The sequence below is a fragment of the Labeo rohita genome, chromosome 16 (genome assembly GCF_022985175.1).
Source record: "Labeo rohita strain BAU-BD-2019 chromosome 16, IGBB_LRoh.1.0, whole genome shotgun sequence".
NCBI classification, from domain to species: Eukaryota; Metazoa; Chordata; class Actinopteri; order Cypriniformes; family Cyprinidae; genus Labeo; species Labeo rohita.
Window position 1 is genome coordinate 8,521,215 of NC_066884.1, and position 18,331 is coordinate 8,539,545.

The window sequence follows — 18,331 nt, forward strand, 5'->3', positions numbered from 1 at the left end:
GCTATATAAAATAAACATATTATTAAAAGTCTTTTACAGATCCCCAAAAAACGGTTACAGCGTATTCTTTACCTAAACCGGCTCAAAATTATAAAGCCAATAATTCAGAGACAAAGAAACTGGCATATACTTTATGTTATTGACACAGGCCATTTGCACCTAGTGCAAATACTTCCTCCGTAAATGATTATAACTAATTTCTAAGAACGATGCATTAATTATATTGTTTCACCGACTTGTCTTTCAGTAAACTCTTTAAGTTTATTGACCGTTCCCAAGTCTGTTTCCGTCGCCCCGCCCCCTTTTGCGTGCCTTGCGCGATGACGCCATCAGCGGCCGTCAGACAGATACGACGAAAGCTCACGGAAGATGCAAAAGAAAAAGGACCCGCTGGTAAGTTTCAAGAAAAGCCAATTTTCCTTGTTCCGTGAGCCATTGCCGGCTTTACAGCGCTCAGAAACCCCCATTGCGAGGCTCAGACAAGCCTCGTTTGTTTAGACGTTATTCCACACTGTGTTCGATGTGAGTGTATGCCCTAAAACACAGCTAAAAACATAATTAGAGAACCGCTGGTGTGATTTAAAACATTAGCAGAAAGCGTGTTGTCGCCGTTCGCGCTCGGCGAGCGACAGTCATTCAAATTAACGGCTTTAACGGAAAGCAACGTACACCGGCTGGAAAAGCGACGGGGGAAGCTTTAAGGTCAGCCGTCATGTGCTGTGCTGTCAGTGTCCTCACCAAAATATCCAGTTAACCGTGTTTAACCGTGTGTCGCGTGACAGGTAATAGTGTTGTTGATTAATTCAGTTCGTTTCCTCAAACGCATTTGTGGCTAAGGACGCTTGAAACTTGAGTTGAGAGTTGATAATAAGTGATACAACCAACCGTTGTAGTGTGTGTGGATTGAATTGGTTTATTTTGGTCGTATATAACACATGTATCTTGAAGTAGAGCATTGTAAAATATAGATACCGTTGCGTTTTATCGGGCGTACAGTCGCGCATAATTTATAGCATTATCCTGTCAAACATTGCAGTTTTTTCAGCTGTTATCTACAGCTACATCTGTTATCAGCAGCTAAACAAACAGAACAGGGCAGGGACTGTTATATTCTTTAACGAAATAGGCCTCAGAGTAACCATACAAGCGTCACATGAGTAGTAAACTGCACCCCAGCCAAACCTGCTGTCGTTCTTTAGCTAATGCGGTGTTTAAAGTTCACTGCCACTGTGTGGTGTGCTTGACTAGAGGTTTTTACAACCACGGATGTGCCAGTGACAACAAACCTGGAGTAACTCTGGTGACAGTCCAGTTCATTGTGCTCTGGAAGGGAGAACGCATACGCATGTAGGGCTGTGTCCTAAAACCTAGTGAGATGCCTACTTTGAAACAGACTTGATCAGATAAAATGAAGGGAAGTCAGAGGAGCTTATCGCTATGTCTGTGTATGCTGGCAGTGTCATCATTTGCAAGCATGATTGTTACAATAGTGTGTACGATCTAACATCACATTACACAGTTAGCACGTTCCTGTCCTTTGGCTTAGTGAGTATTCCAATAAGTCTGTAGTGAAACGTGAAACCAGTGGAGTGTCATGTGACAAAGTCAAAGCAAGCCACTAGTTATAATAATGGTCAATAATAGAGCACAACAATAGGTTCCCGGAAGTAAAAATCCCCTTCTTTATCTCCACAGAGAGCTTGAATTTTAACAATAGGATAAACTGAACAGACATACCACTCAGATTGAGTTGTGCTTGTGTAAGCCTCAGTTTCAATGAGATTTTGACTTCATTTTCAGGTCTATGCGTATTCAATGATACATTGAGATTTTCATTCTCAAATTGCATCAGTACTTCTTATTGAAGTATATGTTATAATATCATAGTTAATTAAAAAAATGGCTTGTGTAAATAAGCACAAACTCTGAAAACCTGTTTCTCAGTGCTTCTTAGATTCAGTTTTTTTTTTTTTTTTTTTTTTTACTTTCATATTATGTTCCAGTCATTTTTACCCAGGGAGGATTTTCTTTTTGCCAAAAAATGCTAATTTTATTACATTGGACTAAAATCGACTGACTTTGCTCAAAAACGAACGCCTCCAAAAATAGCTTTTAAATTCTTGTTATGCTATATAATTACCAAATATTGGAATTAATCTTTTTATCAATAATCTTTTTATTTGGAACTGATTGTAGGTCTTATTGATTTGAGCTTATGCACCTTGGTTTTTGGATAATGTTGGCAAAGTTGTTCACAAATAATGCTATTTTTATTTAAAAACTGACATCAGTCCATTTACAAATGCATGAAAAAAGGCCTGCAATCAATCATTCCCTAAAAGAAACCTGTTCAAATTGAAAAACAAATAAAATAAATAAATAAAAAATGAGTTGACAAAAAGACTAAAGCCAAGATGTGGTGACTACAGTGGGACAACAATAGATTTACAAGAAATCTTTAAAATGCAGGCCATTTTTGACTGTTTTCACAGTTTGCACAGTTTTACTCCCAAACTAGTTATAATGCAGGTTAACTGTGACAAATCATATTAAAGGTTGTGTCATAGTGTGCATCTAATTTGTGTTTGCTTTAAATCAGGCTTGTAATTTTGTGAATCATCTTAGAGCCGGATGGTTTGGTTTTTCAAGTCTCCGCAGAGACAATGAATATGAAAAGTGCTTTCTTAACTGATGTTTCTAAAAAGCAGACGTCACTGTTTCGCTCTACAGCCCAAAGTAATTCCCAATAGTAGAACAATATGTTTGTGTGTGATTGAGGAGGTGAGGGAGAGTTTACAGGGTTTCTGACTGTTCACTCTTTGGATGATGGGTAGGGTATATTTGCTCTTTCCATGTGTGTGTAAAAGGTTTTGTGAGTGAAGAAAAACACTTCATTCCACTGGATTTCCCTCTTCTTCTCGCTGCCCTGTCTTCTGTTGCTCTCCGTTTTTCATTGCACTTGTGGACTGACATCTCTCTGCTATCTAACCGTTCCAGAGAGCCTGCGCCTGTAGGCACTGTCAGGACAGCCAGGAGGAAGATTATAAACCGCTCTCTGTCCCAGCAGCCCTTGCTCCGTCTATATATAACTTTGCAGTGCATTTAACTTCCTGTGAAGCTTCCATTAGTTTTGGGTGACAGATTAAAAAACTGAGAAGTAGCTGAAAGTGTGTGGTCCCTGATACAGAGTGTTTACCTGATGTTTGTTTCCTAACCCAGATATGCAGAATTTTAAGGAAAACTGACAGCACATTCAAAATCAGAGTGAAAGTGAAATTAGGGACCAAGCGATTGATGGCATGTGTTTCAGTGTAATGTTGTAATGCAATCCTGAAAGTTTTAGTTTGGTATTTTCACAAGTGGAATCAATCTTTTGATTTCCCACCACTGAGCAGCCAGTGCTTGGATGTTTGGTCCCTTGTTTACCTTGGTTTTGGAGAAAAAAAGATTTTCTTTCTCTGTGGGAAGCACTGTTCTTGTTTCAACAACACTCTTCTCAGAACAGACTTTCAAAGTCGACAATACCGCTTTTTGTATTTGTTGAACTGTATGATCTCTGAGCCTGGACGTATTCCATTGTAAATGATAATCTTTCATTTGTTCTTATCCCAAATTCAACTCTCGCTTTGTAAACATTAATTCAAGGTATTGCTCTTTTTAACATATAACATATGTGTTTTAACATATAACAGACACATATGTGACCCAGGACCACAAAACCAGTCACAAGTGTGAATTTCTTGAAATTGAGATTTATACATCATCTGAAAGCTGAATAAATAAGCTTTCCATTAACATATGGTTGTTAGGATAGAACAATATTTGGGCGAGATACAACTATTTGAAAATCTGGAATCTGATGGTGCAAAAATCAGATCGCCTTTAAAGTTGTCCAAATGAAGTTTATAGCAATGCATATTACTAATCAACAATTAAGTTTTAATATATTTACAGTAGGAAATTAATAAAATATCTTCATGGAACATGATCTTTACTTAATATCCTAATGATTTTTGGCATAAAAGTAAAATTGATAAATTTGACTCATCCAATGTGTTTTTGGCTATTGCCACAAATATTCCTGTGCAACATAGGACTGGTTTTGTGGTCCAGGGTCACATGTAACTTTTTTGGGATATACAGTTGAAGTCAAAAGTTTACATACACCTTGCAGAATCTGCAAAATGTTAATATTTTACCAAAATAAGAGGGATTGTACAAAACGCCTGTTATTGTTTATTTAGTAGTGACCTGAATGAGATATTTCACATAAAAGATGTTTACATATAGCCCACAAGAGAAAATAATAGTTACATTTATAAAAATGACCCTGTTCAAAAGTTTACATGCGCTTGATTCTTATTACTGTGTTGTTACCTTAATGATAAACAGCTGTGTTTTTTTGGTTTAATGATAGTTGTTCATGAGTCTCTTGTTTGTCCTGAACAGATAAGCTGCCGGCTGTTCTTCAGAAAAATCCTTCAGATTGCACAGATTATTTGGTATTTCAGCAATTTTGTGTATTTGAACTTTTTCCTGCAATGACTATATGATTTTGAGATCCGTCTTTTCACGCTGAGGACAACTGAGGGACTCATACAACTATTAAGTACAACAGTAAGTTCAAACGCTCACTGATGCTCCAGAAGGAAACACAATGCATTAAGAGCCAGGGGGTGAAAACAATAGTTGAGTATGTGCCCCCCCCATTGTCCTCAGTGTGAAAAGATTAATCTCAAAATCATACAGTCATTGTTGGAAAAAATGCTGAAAAAACCTGGGACTTGAAGGATTTTTCTGAAGAACAACAGGAAGTTTAACAGGACCAATGAGACTCATGAACAACTATCACTAAACAAACAACAACAGCAAAAAAAAAAACTCACAGCTGTGGATCATTCAGGTAACAACACAATATTACAGTTTTCACAAATCCGTTTCTAACTCAATTCCCTGAACTTACTATATTCAGGTCAAAATGAAGCTCTCCACTCAAAACAACTCAATCTTGCTGAAAAAAAACAAACTTTGCTCTCAGACATGACACACAAACCCTCAAAAACACACACACTACAACAGTTTTACACACTGATGAGATCAATTCAAAACAATACTACGAAAACTGGTAAAACTTGGAAAAAAAAAGTATGCATCTGCAAGTGTTTTAATCCTTAATTTATTGTACTGTAGAGTACAGCACAAAACAGCAAACAACAACAAAAATAATTATTCTGCCCCAGCATCCTGTCTTTGGTCTGGGACAGGCCAAAGAACCTCCTCAACATCACAGACTAAATTGGCCCTGGACAGGCAGCAGGGGTAAAATCCTCTAGCATGCCCTGACCCAGCCTGGCATGCATCAACTAAAATATATGAGACTGCTTGTTTTCTTGCCCTTGCCCTTGCCCTTCCTATTTCTCTTCCATGTTGTTGTTGTCGTCCTCCTCCTTCTTCTCCTCCTCCTCTTTCTCTTTTACCTTCTACTCTTCCTCTTCGAAATTACACATTACTGTATCCCGGATACTGATTGAAAAAGACCGGATAGAATTCAAAGTTACACTTTTACTAGTGGTCTGACAAAAATATATCAAGATAAAAATACATTACAAAGTCATTGTAAAAGAGAAAAGAAAAAGAAATATGGGCAATGGGCAAAATATAAATTAGAAAGTCCACTGTCAGAATTTGTAACTCTTGTGTTGTAGAATATGCTTGACAGTTTATGACAACTAGATAAAAAATTTAGCACTTACTGTAAAGACATTCGATGAGCTAAAGACTTGATGTTTTGAGGGGTAACACACGGGGTAAAAATGGGTGTGCTTTTTGAAAAATGGCATTTATGGGTTTTAAAATGGGTTTTAAAACCCATAAAAATTTTTTTTAAATTTTTTTTTAAAAATTTTAAAAATTTTAGTTCAAAAGATTGGTTATAGTGTTTTAGCAATCGAGAAAAACTGTAAGAATCAAGTGTATGTAAACTTTTGAACGGGGTCAATTTTATAAATTCAACTTTTTTTTTATCTGGTGGACTATAGTGTCTATACATCTTGTGTAAACGTCTTTTATGTGAATATCTTCTTTAGTTCAATAAAAAATAACATGCATTTTGTATGATCCCTCTTATTTTGGTAATATAATTAACATTTGGCAGATTCTGCTAAATGAATGTAACTTTTCACTTCAACTGTATGTAAAATAACAAACACCTTTTTGGAGATATGTTTTATTCTTATTAGTTGTGCTTACTAAGGCATTGCCACTGTTGTTTGGCTGTGTCAATACTAGCGGGTTTTTTTTCTCTCAAACATTGAAAGGGATAGCTCACTTAAATTATGGTATGGCTATTTTAATTTAAAGTACTAAAAGTACTAATCATTTGAATGAAGCTTCTCAGGAATGATTTGCGTAACTTTAAAGATGGTATTAAAATACTTGGGAACCCACCCACCGAGTTTGGTTTTTGCAATTAAAAATAGTCAAAAGATGGCGTGACGTTAAGAAATAAATAAAGTAACAAGTAATCTGCATTTGGGCTTTCATGAGTTGTGACACAACATGTCTATAACACAGCGGTTAGGCATTTACAAAGTTGGTTAATTAGTTTAAAATGTCTTATTTGTTGATAGTATTGCAAATATTGTAAATAATCAGTGTATTGCCTAACACAATCTGTTCAGCTTTGTGCTTGGCAAGAGAGAAACAAATTCTGTGCACGTTCTGTGTGTCGTTCTTTCTCTCATTGTCATAGATATGTGTACAACGCTTTATTCACAAACAGAAGGACTCCAATTATGGAAGGGTAGTGAGGAACAAATGCGGAATGCCCTTCAACACAAAGCACAGGGTAAAGGTAGAGGCGTTTAACTAACAAAGGTTCAAGAATTTCCATAGACAAAGCTGAAATCCAGGTGTGACCATTCAAAGAATTTGTGCGTATTTGTGTTCTGGTTTGTTTAGGAGGAGTGTGTAATGCTCGGCTTGTCAGATAGAAGGTGGAGAGTAGGGTTTGTTAAGGGCACGCCAGGAGCTGAAAACGCTTTTGTTAGTGTTTTAGTGAACTGCATTTTTCCTCCTCCTTTTTGCGTACTTGGTTTTTCTTAAGACATTCTTTTCATACCACATGCGTAAGCTTCTACTCTAGAAGTGTTTAAAAGGTGAAGAGAGGTTGATAGGGGAGAGTGTGGTTTTAACTCCGTGGAGGCTCTGCTGGAGTGAACATGACCTTGTGCCTCTCAGTGGACTGTAGACGATCAGTCTCGATCATCTAATGGAGAGCGCTGAGAGAGCAGTTTGTTCTGTGCCTGTATGGCCTTGAACCTGCGCTTGGCCCAATTCTGTCAGCTGGAGAACCAGGCAGAGTTTGTAATTGAGACCCAGATAGGGGGGCCCGGGAGACATGAAAACAATTAAAGCTTGGTTTATTTATTTATTTTCGATTCATGTTGCTCTGAATGAGAGGATAAATGCATTTTCTTGCTTTCAATATCACACTTGTTAGTAACCAGTTTACAGTTTTAGTTATGAAAATATGATGTAATTGTAGACAGAAACTGTCAATCTTATAGCACATCTTGGTGGTAACATCATAGAAAAATGATATTCCTGATACTGATTAGAGGACGATGAGATGTTGAGCTATTACTAGATCTCTGAAACTGTTAAAGCTTGTTTCAACCCTGTGTTACTTTCATTTTTGCTTCTTTGTCGAGCACAAAATGAGTTTTTCAGTGGAGTGTTTTTTCATAAAAGAAAGCTGATGTGCAAAATGCACCAGAAATTTAGTCCATACTACATGTGTGTCTGTATTTCTAGTAGGGATGTAATGATGCACCCTGAGCAAGTTAAAAAATGATAAAAATATGTGATGATTTAAATTAGTTGAGATGTTAAACAAATCACGATACAGTTGGGGGGCTTATATGAATGCATCTATGAGGGGAACTGACTGTCTTCAGAAAAAAGTTTAGATTGTAATTTGTTTTCAAATTACAAGTGCGGTTTATAAGCTTATAATTTTATAGGCACAGTGCTGTTTACAGCATTAACCAAGGAAACGCTGCATCACTGCTGTCAGAGAGTGATTTAGCGTTTTTCATCCTGTCTGCTGTTTCTGTTTCGTGCAGATGTGTTTTATGTAGTATAGTTTCACAAAGCTAAAGTCAAACTGTTTCTGTTTTTGCTTCAAATTTTGAATCTAACTTAAAACAAAAAACACTCATGCCTCATGTATTTAGTGTTTTTATTTGGTTTGTGAAAATTGTATCATAAAATCAGTGTTGTGAATCGTATTGCATTGTGAATTAAACAAATTGTTACATCCCAAATTTCTAGTCTTCTGAAACCATACAGTTGTTTTGTTTGAGAATCTAGGTTTAAGGCATTCGTTTAATATTCTGTCTGCTGTAGCTCTGAGGCCTCATTTAAAACCTGCCCTGGAAGAGTAAGCCACTTCCTACGCAAAAGGTTTTTATAAAAGTTTTATAAAAACAAACTTGATGGAAAAATTTGCGCATCTGCATGCAAGCTCTGACCTATGTGTATTAATTGGAGTGAGAAAATTAATGAAGTAAACAAAAATGATGTATATCGAAACAAGATCTCACTTTAAAATTCGAACAATGAATACTGTTTTTGTGGCTCTTTAATGTGTCATGATACATCAGTATATTGCCTTATTAGATTAATGGCACGTGAACCGATCGTTTTTTTCTTCTTTACTTAAAGCACGAAAAAAATGAACATCAGAACGTATTTTACTTCAACTGTCGAAAGACGTCAATACACACAATGTTTCAAGTCCTCTAAAGTTAATCTACTCTCCTGTAGTGATCGACCAATAATGATTTTTATATAACCAATGCCAATATCGATTATTTGCATGTTTATGTGCGTGAAACCGATATGCAGAACTGATATTAATTTACTGTTTTAAAGTAAGTCCATACTTCACTTAGATTTTTCCTCCTTAATCTTCATATTACAACAATAAAAACTTTTTATTTATTGTTATTATTTTTTTTTTTTGTAAAATGCCTCAGCTGCAACACTAAGCAAAACAAATGTAGAATGTCTAATGTTTTTTAGTAGGTTTATAAGCTATATAATATAAAGAGTGAAGAATAGCTCACTGGATAATGTTAATTCACTGAATAATATTCACTGAAATATTGGAATATAACAAACAAAACATCATATTTTATTGCATTTCTAAACTGGTATGTTATATCAGAATTACTAATATTTTATCGTTCTAGATTCTGACAAAGCGCTGTTTACACAGAACTATACTCAAGCTGCGGTCGCTCACGGAGATTATAAAGAATTAAATTCCATAGAGTTGTATATTTTTAGGTGTGTATTAGCGCAATGGTGGTTATATAATAAATGTTAATATAATTTAGGGTGTTTTAAACAAGTGAATCTTGTTAAAAGTTACATGCGGAGGCTGTGCTGGAACATTTCCTGAGCATCAACCCGATGAGTGAACAGCAAAATGAAAGCGACTTCACAAGATTAATGATATACACAACAGAGAGAATTAAATTAAGCGCTTTTATTTCATTCATGGCTGTATTATTTAATTCAGACAAAGTTAAGTCTTTATTGGGACAGGACTTGACAGATTATTTTAGCCGATTCCGACTTCACGAGACTAAGGATGAGCATATAGACAACACACAGAGAATTAAATTCAGCGCTTTCATTTCCCGTGTGCTCATTAATGGCTGTTTATTATTTAATTAAGACAAATTTACGTGATTTTTAGGATGGATTATCTTACGTGACTCTGTGAGTTTGTGTATTTCTTAGATCCAAAGCTGCATAAACTAGTTACATATCAGGCAATAATGTAACACATCTAATATGTGCATTAATGGCTGTTATGCTAAATAAAGTTTACTATTTACAGCTAAGCAAGTGCTCTACCTATGCATGCCGTTGTTGTTGTCTTGTCTCCCCTCAGATGCGCTGAAATGGCGATCCTGCCGGTAATTCTCAAAACACCCACAAGATGCCGTTTATCGGTGAATCCGATATTACAAAACCGATAACCGATTATGGTAAAATGCTTAAATATTGGGAAAATATCGGTAAATCGATATATCGGTTGATCTCTACTCTCCTGTCTGATTTGTTTGCGAACAGTCAATTGTATTTACACTGCAATAAATATAGACCTATAGACCTTATCAGCAAAACTGCATACATTTTAATTTTATCTAAATTGTTTAGAGCAATTGAAATATTATTTGGCCAGTGGAAAATGAGATCAACTCTATTCTAAAATATTTATCTAAGAACTATTTTAAGCAGCTTTGTTTTTATGGATATTTTGATATATTTATTCTAAAACATAACAAGGATACTGGAGGATTTTTAGTAATAAAAATGAATGTGTATGGCACCAATGGCATTTATAGTTTGCATCTCATTTTTCCTTAATGTCTTATACCTTTGACTGTGTTAAACTTGGTGTCACATGGATGGGAATATGCATGGAAATGATATGCAGATGAGGCTATGCATGGTAAACAAGCTCCATATATGGTGATATTCAGGGGAGGAGATGGGGTGGAGATGCACGTACACACAATCTTTCCCTGACTGGGATTTATAAAGGGATTTTTGCACAGGTTCTGGCGTACGCATGTTTTTATAAATCTAAAAACTTTCGTGTGTTCGCAAAATCTAGCTTTTGTGCATACGTAAACTTTTAGGTTGAAATTTTAGGGAGAGTTTTATAAATGAGACCCCTGAAGTCTAATTTGCATTTGTTTCCAAACTGACCTACATCCTGAAAAGTCAAAGGGTGTCAGTAACCTCAAACCTAACATGACATTTAAGTGTCATTTTTTTTTTTTTTTTTTAATGAATACAAGCATAAATATTTTAGAGCTTCAACATAATCTGACTGTTTTGTCTTTTTTTCTTATTTCTAAAATTATTTGTGGAGTAGGTGTACTCTACCGTTCAATAAATATGTTGATTTAGCATTAAATTGTTCAAAAGTGACACAAATCAGCATATGAGAATGATTTCTGAAGGATCGTGTTACACTGAACCTGGAGAAATTATGCTGAAAATTCACCTTTTCTATCGCAGGAATGAATTACATTTTTAAATATACTAACATATGAAGCAGGTATATAATAATTGTAATAATATTTCACAGTATTACTGTCTTTACTGTATTTTTTTAACCAAATACAGCCTTGGTGAACATAAGAGACCTTCAAAAGCATCTTACCAACTTGAAACTTAAACGTAAAATGTTAGAGAGGTAAACGCTGTTATAATTATAATTAGTTTTTTCTGAGTAGGGATGTGTGTGTTATACGGTATTGGTACAGTGCAGAATTTAACTGTGGCACAATACCAATTTCACAAATTGACCCGGATAGCTGAGATAGCACTCATTCTTTAGTATAAAGAGTCTGTTCGGAGAGAGGTGAGAACATGGGATTGGCTCTTCTAGGTTTAAGCTGTTGCCACTCTTAATTATGGGAATCCGCTCAGGCTCAGACACACTAGATCTTCGGTAAGATACTTTCTTTTATCTTTACTCTGGACCTGCCGAGTGGTAGTGCGGGAAGAATACGGTGTAACACTTCAAGATGTTAAGCTGATGTATGGGGCGCTGTAAGATTCAAGCTGGATCTGATACTCAACATGATACAGACTACAAAAGGTAGCCCCAATTTTCTATTTCTCTGTAGCTTTTGTCTCTGCCATCTTTTAAGAAGGGCGTCACTCTGAATGATACCCTCCAATGACATGCATCCTTAGGGTAGCTCTCTTTAAAGTTCATTCTCAGAGACTATGTTTAGTATATGCTCTGAGCGTACTGTCTCTCTGTTATGTGTTGCAGTCGTGTCCTGAAATCCAGTCACAACAGGATTTTGTTTGCATTTGCATGTTGTGCCCTGAAATTTAAACAAGCATCTGGAATGTTTTGTTCTTTCCATTGTAGTTTGTTTAAAGCATAGTATTCTAGTATGAAGTCTCTGAATATTTTAACCTTGGGTAATTCCGAATGGCCCAAGAATATATCTACATTTCATTAACTTCTGTTCATTTACCAGTCACAAGATACAGTAAATGTAAATCATTGGCTGAAACTTCCTAAAATTAGAAACAAACTGGTAGTGAAAGTAGTTCCTGGCCACTACTTTTTTTTTTTAATCCCATAGATGCATGCAATCTTTCAGATGTTTAGAGTTAGTAAGATGCGTGTATTGAACTGGTCTATCTTTTGACTTGAGTCACCCAGAACACCTCAGCAACATGCAACAGGATGTTCTGCATAGATAAGCATCACCCACATTTTCTTAAGAAATTGTGAAAATGTAGTATGTTATTATTTTTTTAATCTCTGTTTGTTTGTGAGTTTGATTGACAGGTGGTTTTGGAAAATCATTGAAGGATTTATTGCTAGCTGACCAGATCAATATCCAGCAAAGCAAATGGGTTACTGCATGGATGTTCATTGAGTGCTCTTTGTGAGGCTTAACCTGATGTTCATGACCATCTAGAGTTTAATGTCATTCTGTTCCCTAATGCTTTTCAATCCATCTGCTGGTCTCCATTATTACTGTCGGACGATCTTCCTCCGGTCAGGCTGAGGCACAGCTGTGGATTGCTCTAATGCATCATTTGTAGCTGAAAGTCTGTGCAAATTGAGAAAGTGTCAGATGATTTAGCGGAGCTACTTCTCTTCTGTGACTGGTTAGTCTGGTCAAAATGGTACATGTGCTTTGCCTTCATTTGTTTTTTGTCTTCATGTACCTGAATGGTTGAGCATTGATTATTCTTCTGGGCTTGTAATCCTGTTGTACTTTGCAGTCATGTTTGTTTATTTATTTATTTATTTTTTTGGAGGAGAGATTAGTAATCTTTGATTTGGATTACCTCCAAAGTTGTAACCTTTTCAGTGTTAGCCCGGATGCTACACTTTTAAAAAATAAATGTTCTTTATTGGCATCAATTGTTCTATGAAGAACCTTGAACATCCATTGAACCTTTCAAATGCAGAAAAGGTTCTTTATAGTAAGAAGGTTTCTTTTGGATTTTTAAAATGTTTTTCAAAATGGTTCTTTTTTATAACTGTTAACTGAAAGGTTCTTTGGGGAACCAAGAATAGTTCTTCTATGGCGTCACTGCAAAAACACCTTTTTGGAACCTTTATTTTTAAGAGTGTAACATCCTCCTCTGTTGATGTTTTATTTTAATCTGTTTAAAATAAGTTTTTTTTTTTTTTATCTTTCCTTTTTCTTTCAGCTTGCCGAGTGTCAACCCCACTGTGAAAATGAGACCATGGTTCCAGTACTGACTTCGAAAAAAGCCAGTGAACTACCTGTGAACGAGGTTGCCTGTGCACTGCAGGTACTTTCATGTCGCACATAAAAATAACAAACAAAACAAGCAAAAAAATAATTGCAGTTAAATATTTAATTTATTGGCAACCCTATAGCTGCCCAGGATATTAACAAAAACTGATGCTATGATGCTTTTAATATAATATTGTTTAATTATGTAAGTATCAAAGCAAATTTAATTTAACTACAGCATTGCTGAATTCTTTATTTTGACTTGTTTATATATTTAAGGTTGTTGATTCATTTTCATTATTTGCACTGTTATAGAGTGCAAAAAAAAAGGTTTGTTGATCATACTACAGTTGCTTATCTCTTCCGTGCCACATTCTTTTGAACTATTGTTGGTGGCTTTGACTGTTTCTGTGTAACTTAATCGGTTACATAAAAGAGTAGTTCCATGCTCAAGAATGATTTAGAGATAAAGATGTACATGTGGTAACCATTGTATAAACTGAATAACTGACTCGTTTAATATTTCGGCCATGACGATTCGTATATAACTTTAAAAGCATGACTTTTCATAAACAACTTTAAAAAAAAAAAACTTGGAAGTATGTGCTTCATTCTTGATAAATGGGGAAAAAACTAAAAAAAAAATTTCTTTTTTACTAACGGACATTTGTTGGGATGAAATAAATAAATTAAAGATAATTGCACGTTTAATTTTACTGTTTTATGTAATATAACAGAATTAAATATGCATGTGAACTCATTAATTACTGGTTCCAAATGTGACTAATGGCATGTTTGCATGGCATATTTGCATGTATTTTTCAGAATGATTTAAAGCCATTATACTAATGTGCTGATACTAATAAATAAATATTTGAATGCCACAATTGACCAATCAGAATCAGGTGTTCCATAATGCAGCTTCTAGGAATTTCTAGGAAGGACTTCCTGGAACAATCCTGAGTGATGAATTTAGATGTGTCAACATTGTTTGTTTTTCCTGGATCCACAGTCCCATTAAGCATTATTGACATCTGATTTTAGTGCCAAGGCAAAGCATAGGTCTTTGCTGATATGAATTATGTTTCAGAAGCAAAACAGGATGGTGATCCTGGATCACGTTCTGCTTGCTTAAAGCACATTGTGTGTCTAGCCATAGCCTATGGAAACAACAACAGAGCAAGTCAAGTTGAATTTCCTCATGCAGTCAAACATTCACTAAATGCACAGACCGCATGCTTTGACACTGAGGAATTCAAAGCCCATCCCTGCAGATATCACACAGTGTCCCTTAATGAATCACACCAGGAACATTAGAGAGTGCTGGGATGCTCTTGCAGTCTCAGCGTGGATGATAGAGCTTCTAGTGCCATGTCCATCACCACACTGACACGACCATCTGCTCCCAGAAGACCTTTATTCATCCACTGTCATCAACATTCAGCCACAGTCTCCGGGAAGCACTTTAACCATGAATAATACGCCATGGGTAGTACTTTTTTGAATAGAAAATAAAACAATGCGTCTTTCATTTGTGTGCCCACAGAAACTGCAATGTTTTTTTCAGTGTGAACTGAACATGGAAAGCAATGGAGACCTTGTGGCTTCCCAGTTTACTGTAAAGTGATACAAAGCAGTCAGATTTGTTTGTACTCAGCACCATTTCTAATATTGCTAAGACAGCAGGTTTGAAGGTACAGTGATCAAGATTTTGCTCTCTCTAGTTCACGATACAGTGCTCTGGTCTCAAGGTCTTTCTTCACAAAGGGAGCAGAAGTGCATTGTTGGTGACGATTATCTAACAGTAGACGTACCAAAGCTCAAGTTCCAGGACACTGGCTTTATTAGTTGTTTCCATGGCTCCAGCATTCTTATTTGTTAGTGGTTAATGTCAGTTGTCATGGTTACGCATCTGATGAGTGTTATTTTGGGAAAGCTGTTTTTTTTCTCACTTAATTCTCTTCATCTCTTTCTTTGTTAGGCTGACCTGCAGTTCGGTCTCACCCAGGAGGAGGTTACACGACGTCGCGCCTACCACGGATGGAACGAGTTTGACATTAGTGAAGATGAACCGCTCTGGAAAAAATATCTCTCTCAGGTTGGTTGGCAAAAAATGTAACAAAAGCAAAAAACCCTCATCCTTAACTTGCTAATGCGATACAAAAATTTCAGGCAGTACTGATTCAAGTGAACATTTTTGGTACCACAGTAAAAAACCAACAATGAACACAGTCCTTAAAGTTAAAGTTAAATTTTATTGTAAATATTACTATATATATATATATTAAATATAAATTTTATTGTAAATATTACTATATATATATATATATATATTTGTTAACCCTAAGTGTTGCTTAATAATTATTCAAGTAACAGTCAAGTCAGTAATACAGTTATTTAAAAAATAAATTAGTCAAAAAAAAAAAATTCTCTGATTTTATTAGTTTTTTTATTTATATTAAAATATTTGTTTGTACTGAGGTTCCCTCAGAGGTTGCATACAAAAACATACAGCATGACCAGTGAAGTCTGATTCACAAGCAAATGATTCTTATGAACCAGTTAATTAGTGAATCAAAATCATTGTCTCTAATGTTCCTGTGTAATCCAATTCACAAACAAATGACTTAAAATTTAAATTATTTAAAATTTTTGGTTTATTAAAATGTATTTATTAAAAAATATATTTAAAAAAATTGATAAAAATCAAATAATTGATAAACAAATTAGAATCAATAAAATAAAAATAATTAATTTTAAAGATTTTTCAAAAGAATGAATGGCTCAAAGTCATTTTTTTGTGAATTGAATTACACAGTTTATTCCGAATGATTTTGATTCACTCAAATTAACTGGTTCATAAGAATCATTTGCTTGTGAATCAGACTTCACTGGCTGTGCTGTATGTTTTTGCGTGCAACCTCTGAAGGAACTGTGGTACAAAAAAATATTTTCTTGGCATATTTTTGCCATCACATCTCATTCAGTTCAGACTAAAAATTATGACGACTTTTGTTGTAGGGTTATCCACCTTATTTTTCAATGCAGAAGTAAGCTGTCTTTTGGTAACGTGTGAGACTTCCGCTTCATAAGCCGCTGTAGGGAAATAACGAGAAGAATAGCGAAGTGCAGTAAATGGTAAAACTGTTTGCACTACAAACCCTTGTGTTCATAATTAAGATAATACATTAAAATAATATGGTAAGAGACACAAACATCTGCAATATAAACAAGCTATTTTGTACATATAAAAACAGCTGGAAGCTTGTGGTTATTGTGGTTATTAAAAAAAAAAAAAAATCTAGCCAGCCCTTTTGGTCTTGTGAGTTTTCTACAAACGTTATTGACCTACACTCCATTAAGAAAAGTCACTGTGAATTTTCGCGCATGGTCTGTAAGCATAAGGTTGCATTGTTTCTATTTAAAGTATTGTGGCAAAAAATAACACTTTTGTGAATATGCCTTGAAGCTGTAAAACGACCCAGTTCATCCAGTTCTCTCTTCCAATATGGGAGATGACAGGTCGCTGTCCTCTGTGAAAAATTTCAGTCCACCTTGGTCTGGAGGTTTGTGCTGATTGGCTAAATATAGCATTATATCTAGAAGGAATTGTATTTTTTTCCCCCCCTCATTCACCTGGGCCCTCTTCAGAGGTGGCACACATTGTCGCATTCATCATCCGTGGGTTTGTGATGCATCCCAATTTCTCTAAAACTGCCAAGCATGTTTAAAAGGGTAAATTTGTAGCACAAACATGTCACGTCAACTTTCAATGTGACTGGGTGCTTAATCCTGATAACTACTCTGTGTGAGAAGGGATTGGCTTTTTCTTATTATTACTGTGACTCTTTTTTCTCTGCGAATCACAAAGGCTTCTTCACGTCTTATTTAACACCTGTAATTACACTAATTTTCTAATGCAGCCACAGCTCAGTTCCCAGTTTCACCTTTGTCTTACCTCTCCTGTTCAGAGTAGCAAAGACTTGTTTTCTGGGCGCGTAAAAAGCATCTAAGTCTGTGAGCAAGGGTGTCTGAGGTAGAGTCGGTCTGTTTAAAAGCAACAAGCTGTCGTGCCTTTAATCTGTCACTTCGTATTGGCTTTTAGCTTTGGGATGTACCGACCTCCCTCTGTCTCTCTCTTTTCTGTTTTGTTTCCCCCTCTTTCTGGCTTTCTTTCAGGCACCCTCCCCCGTTTAACGCCCCATGCTTCACAGACCAGAACATATCAGACTTTTTTTTTTTTTTTTTTTCAGGCACGACCACCAGTGCCGCTTTAAAATAATCTCCCTTACTACTTTTGCTTTTTCCCCCAGATTTATTCAAATTCTCAATGGTATTTTTATCACAGAGCCACCAGCTCTAAGCGTAAATCCGGATGTGTCACAGTAGATGTGAGAGAATGTCAAAGCACTTTTAGCAGACAGCAAAGTCAAACCCTGTTTGTTTTGCCTTCCCGTGCTATGTGTAACCTGCCTGTAACTGTGCTGCCGTGGTTTGCTTTTCAAAAGGCTGCCGTATTGCTCGCTCAAAAGAAATGATGAGCTCATCTTGTGTGGTGCTGCTAATTGCCGGTTATGCAAACGGGGCAATCCGCGGGTGTCAGATCCTGCCGTAGATTAAAGCTCTGCATTCTCTGTATGTGGCCAATCAAAGAAAGTAACCCACACTCCCTTCTTTTTAATCTTTACTTTCTAGCGCTTAACCAGCATGTCATTAGCCATTTCTGGTGCTGTTGGTTATCAGGTGACCTTGGGGACTCTAAAAATAAAAAAATAACATGCTAAATTTCCTGTCTAAACAGTGTCACTCCACCAAGAGCATTGCATTTAGTGTTGAACTGAACATTTTGAATATTTGTGAGTCTACCTCAGTTGGCTATGAATCTGGTGTTTGTAAATTGGAAATGAATATAATATTGCAATTGATGTATTATTATAATATATTCTTCAAGTTCTGAATAGTCTGACACAGTACATGTAGCAAGGTTTTTTTTTTAATAA

The 18,331-nt window shown here is 35.8% G+C and overlaps 1 protein-coding gene across 1 annotated transcript in view; it reads left to right on the forward strand.

The window, feature by feature from the left end:
• Positions 1-298: 298 nt before the first annotated feature.
• Positions 299-18,331, forward strand: part of atp2c1 (ATPase secretory pathway Ca2+ transporting 1) — a 44,829-nt gene continuing 26,796 nt past the window's right edge. Inside the window, exons 1-3 of the mRNA XM_051130373.1 lie at positions 299-393; positions 13,282-13,386; positions 15,313-15,429. Coding sequence (XP_050986330.1) covers positions 370-393; positions 13,282-13,386; positions 15,313-15,429 — 246 coding nt within the window. The 5' untranslated portion in view covers positions 299-369. The remainder of the gene's footprint in view (positions 394-13,281; positions 13,387-15,312; positions 15,430-18,331) is intronic.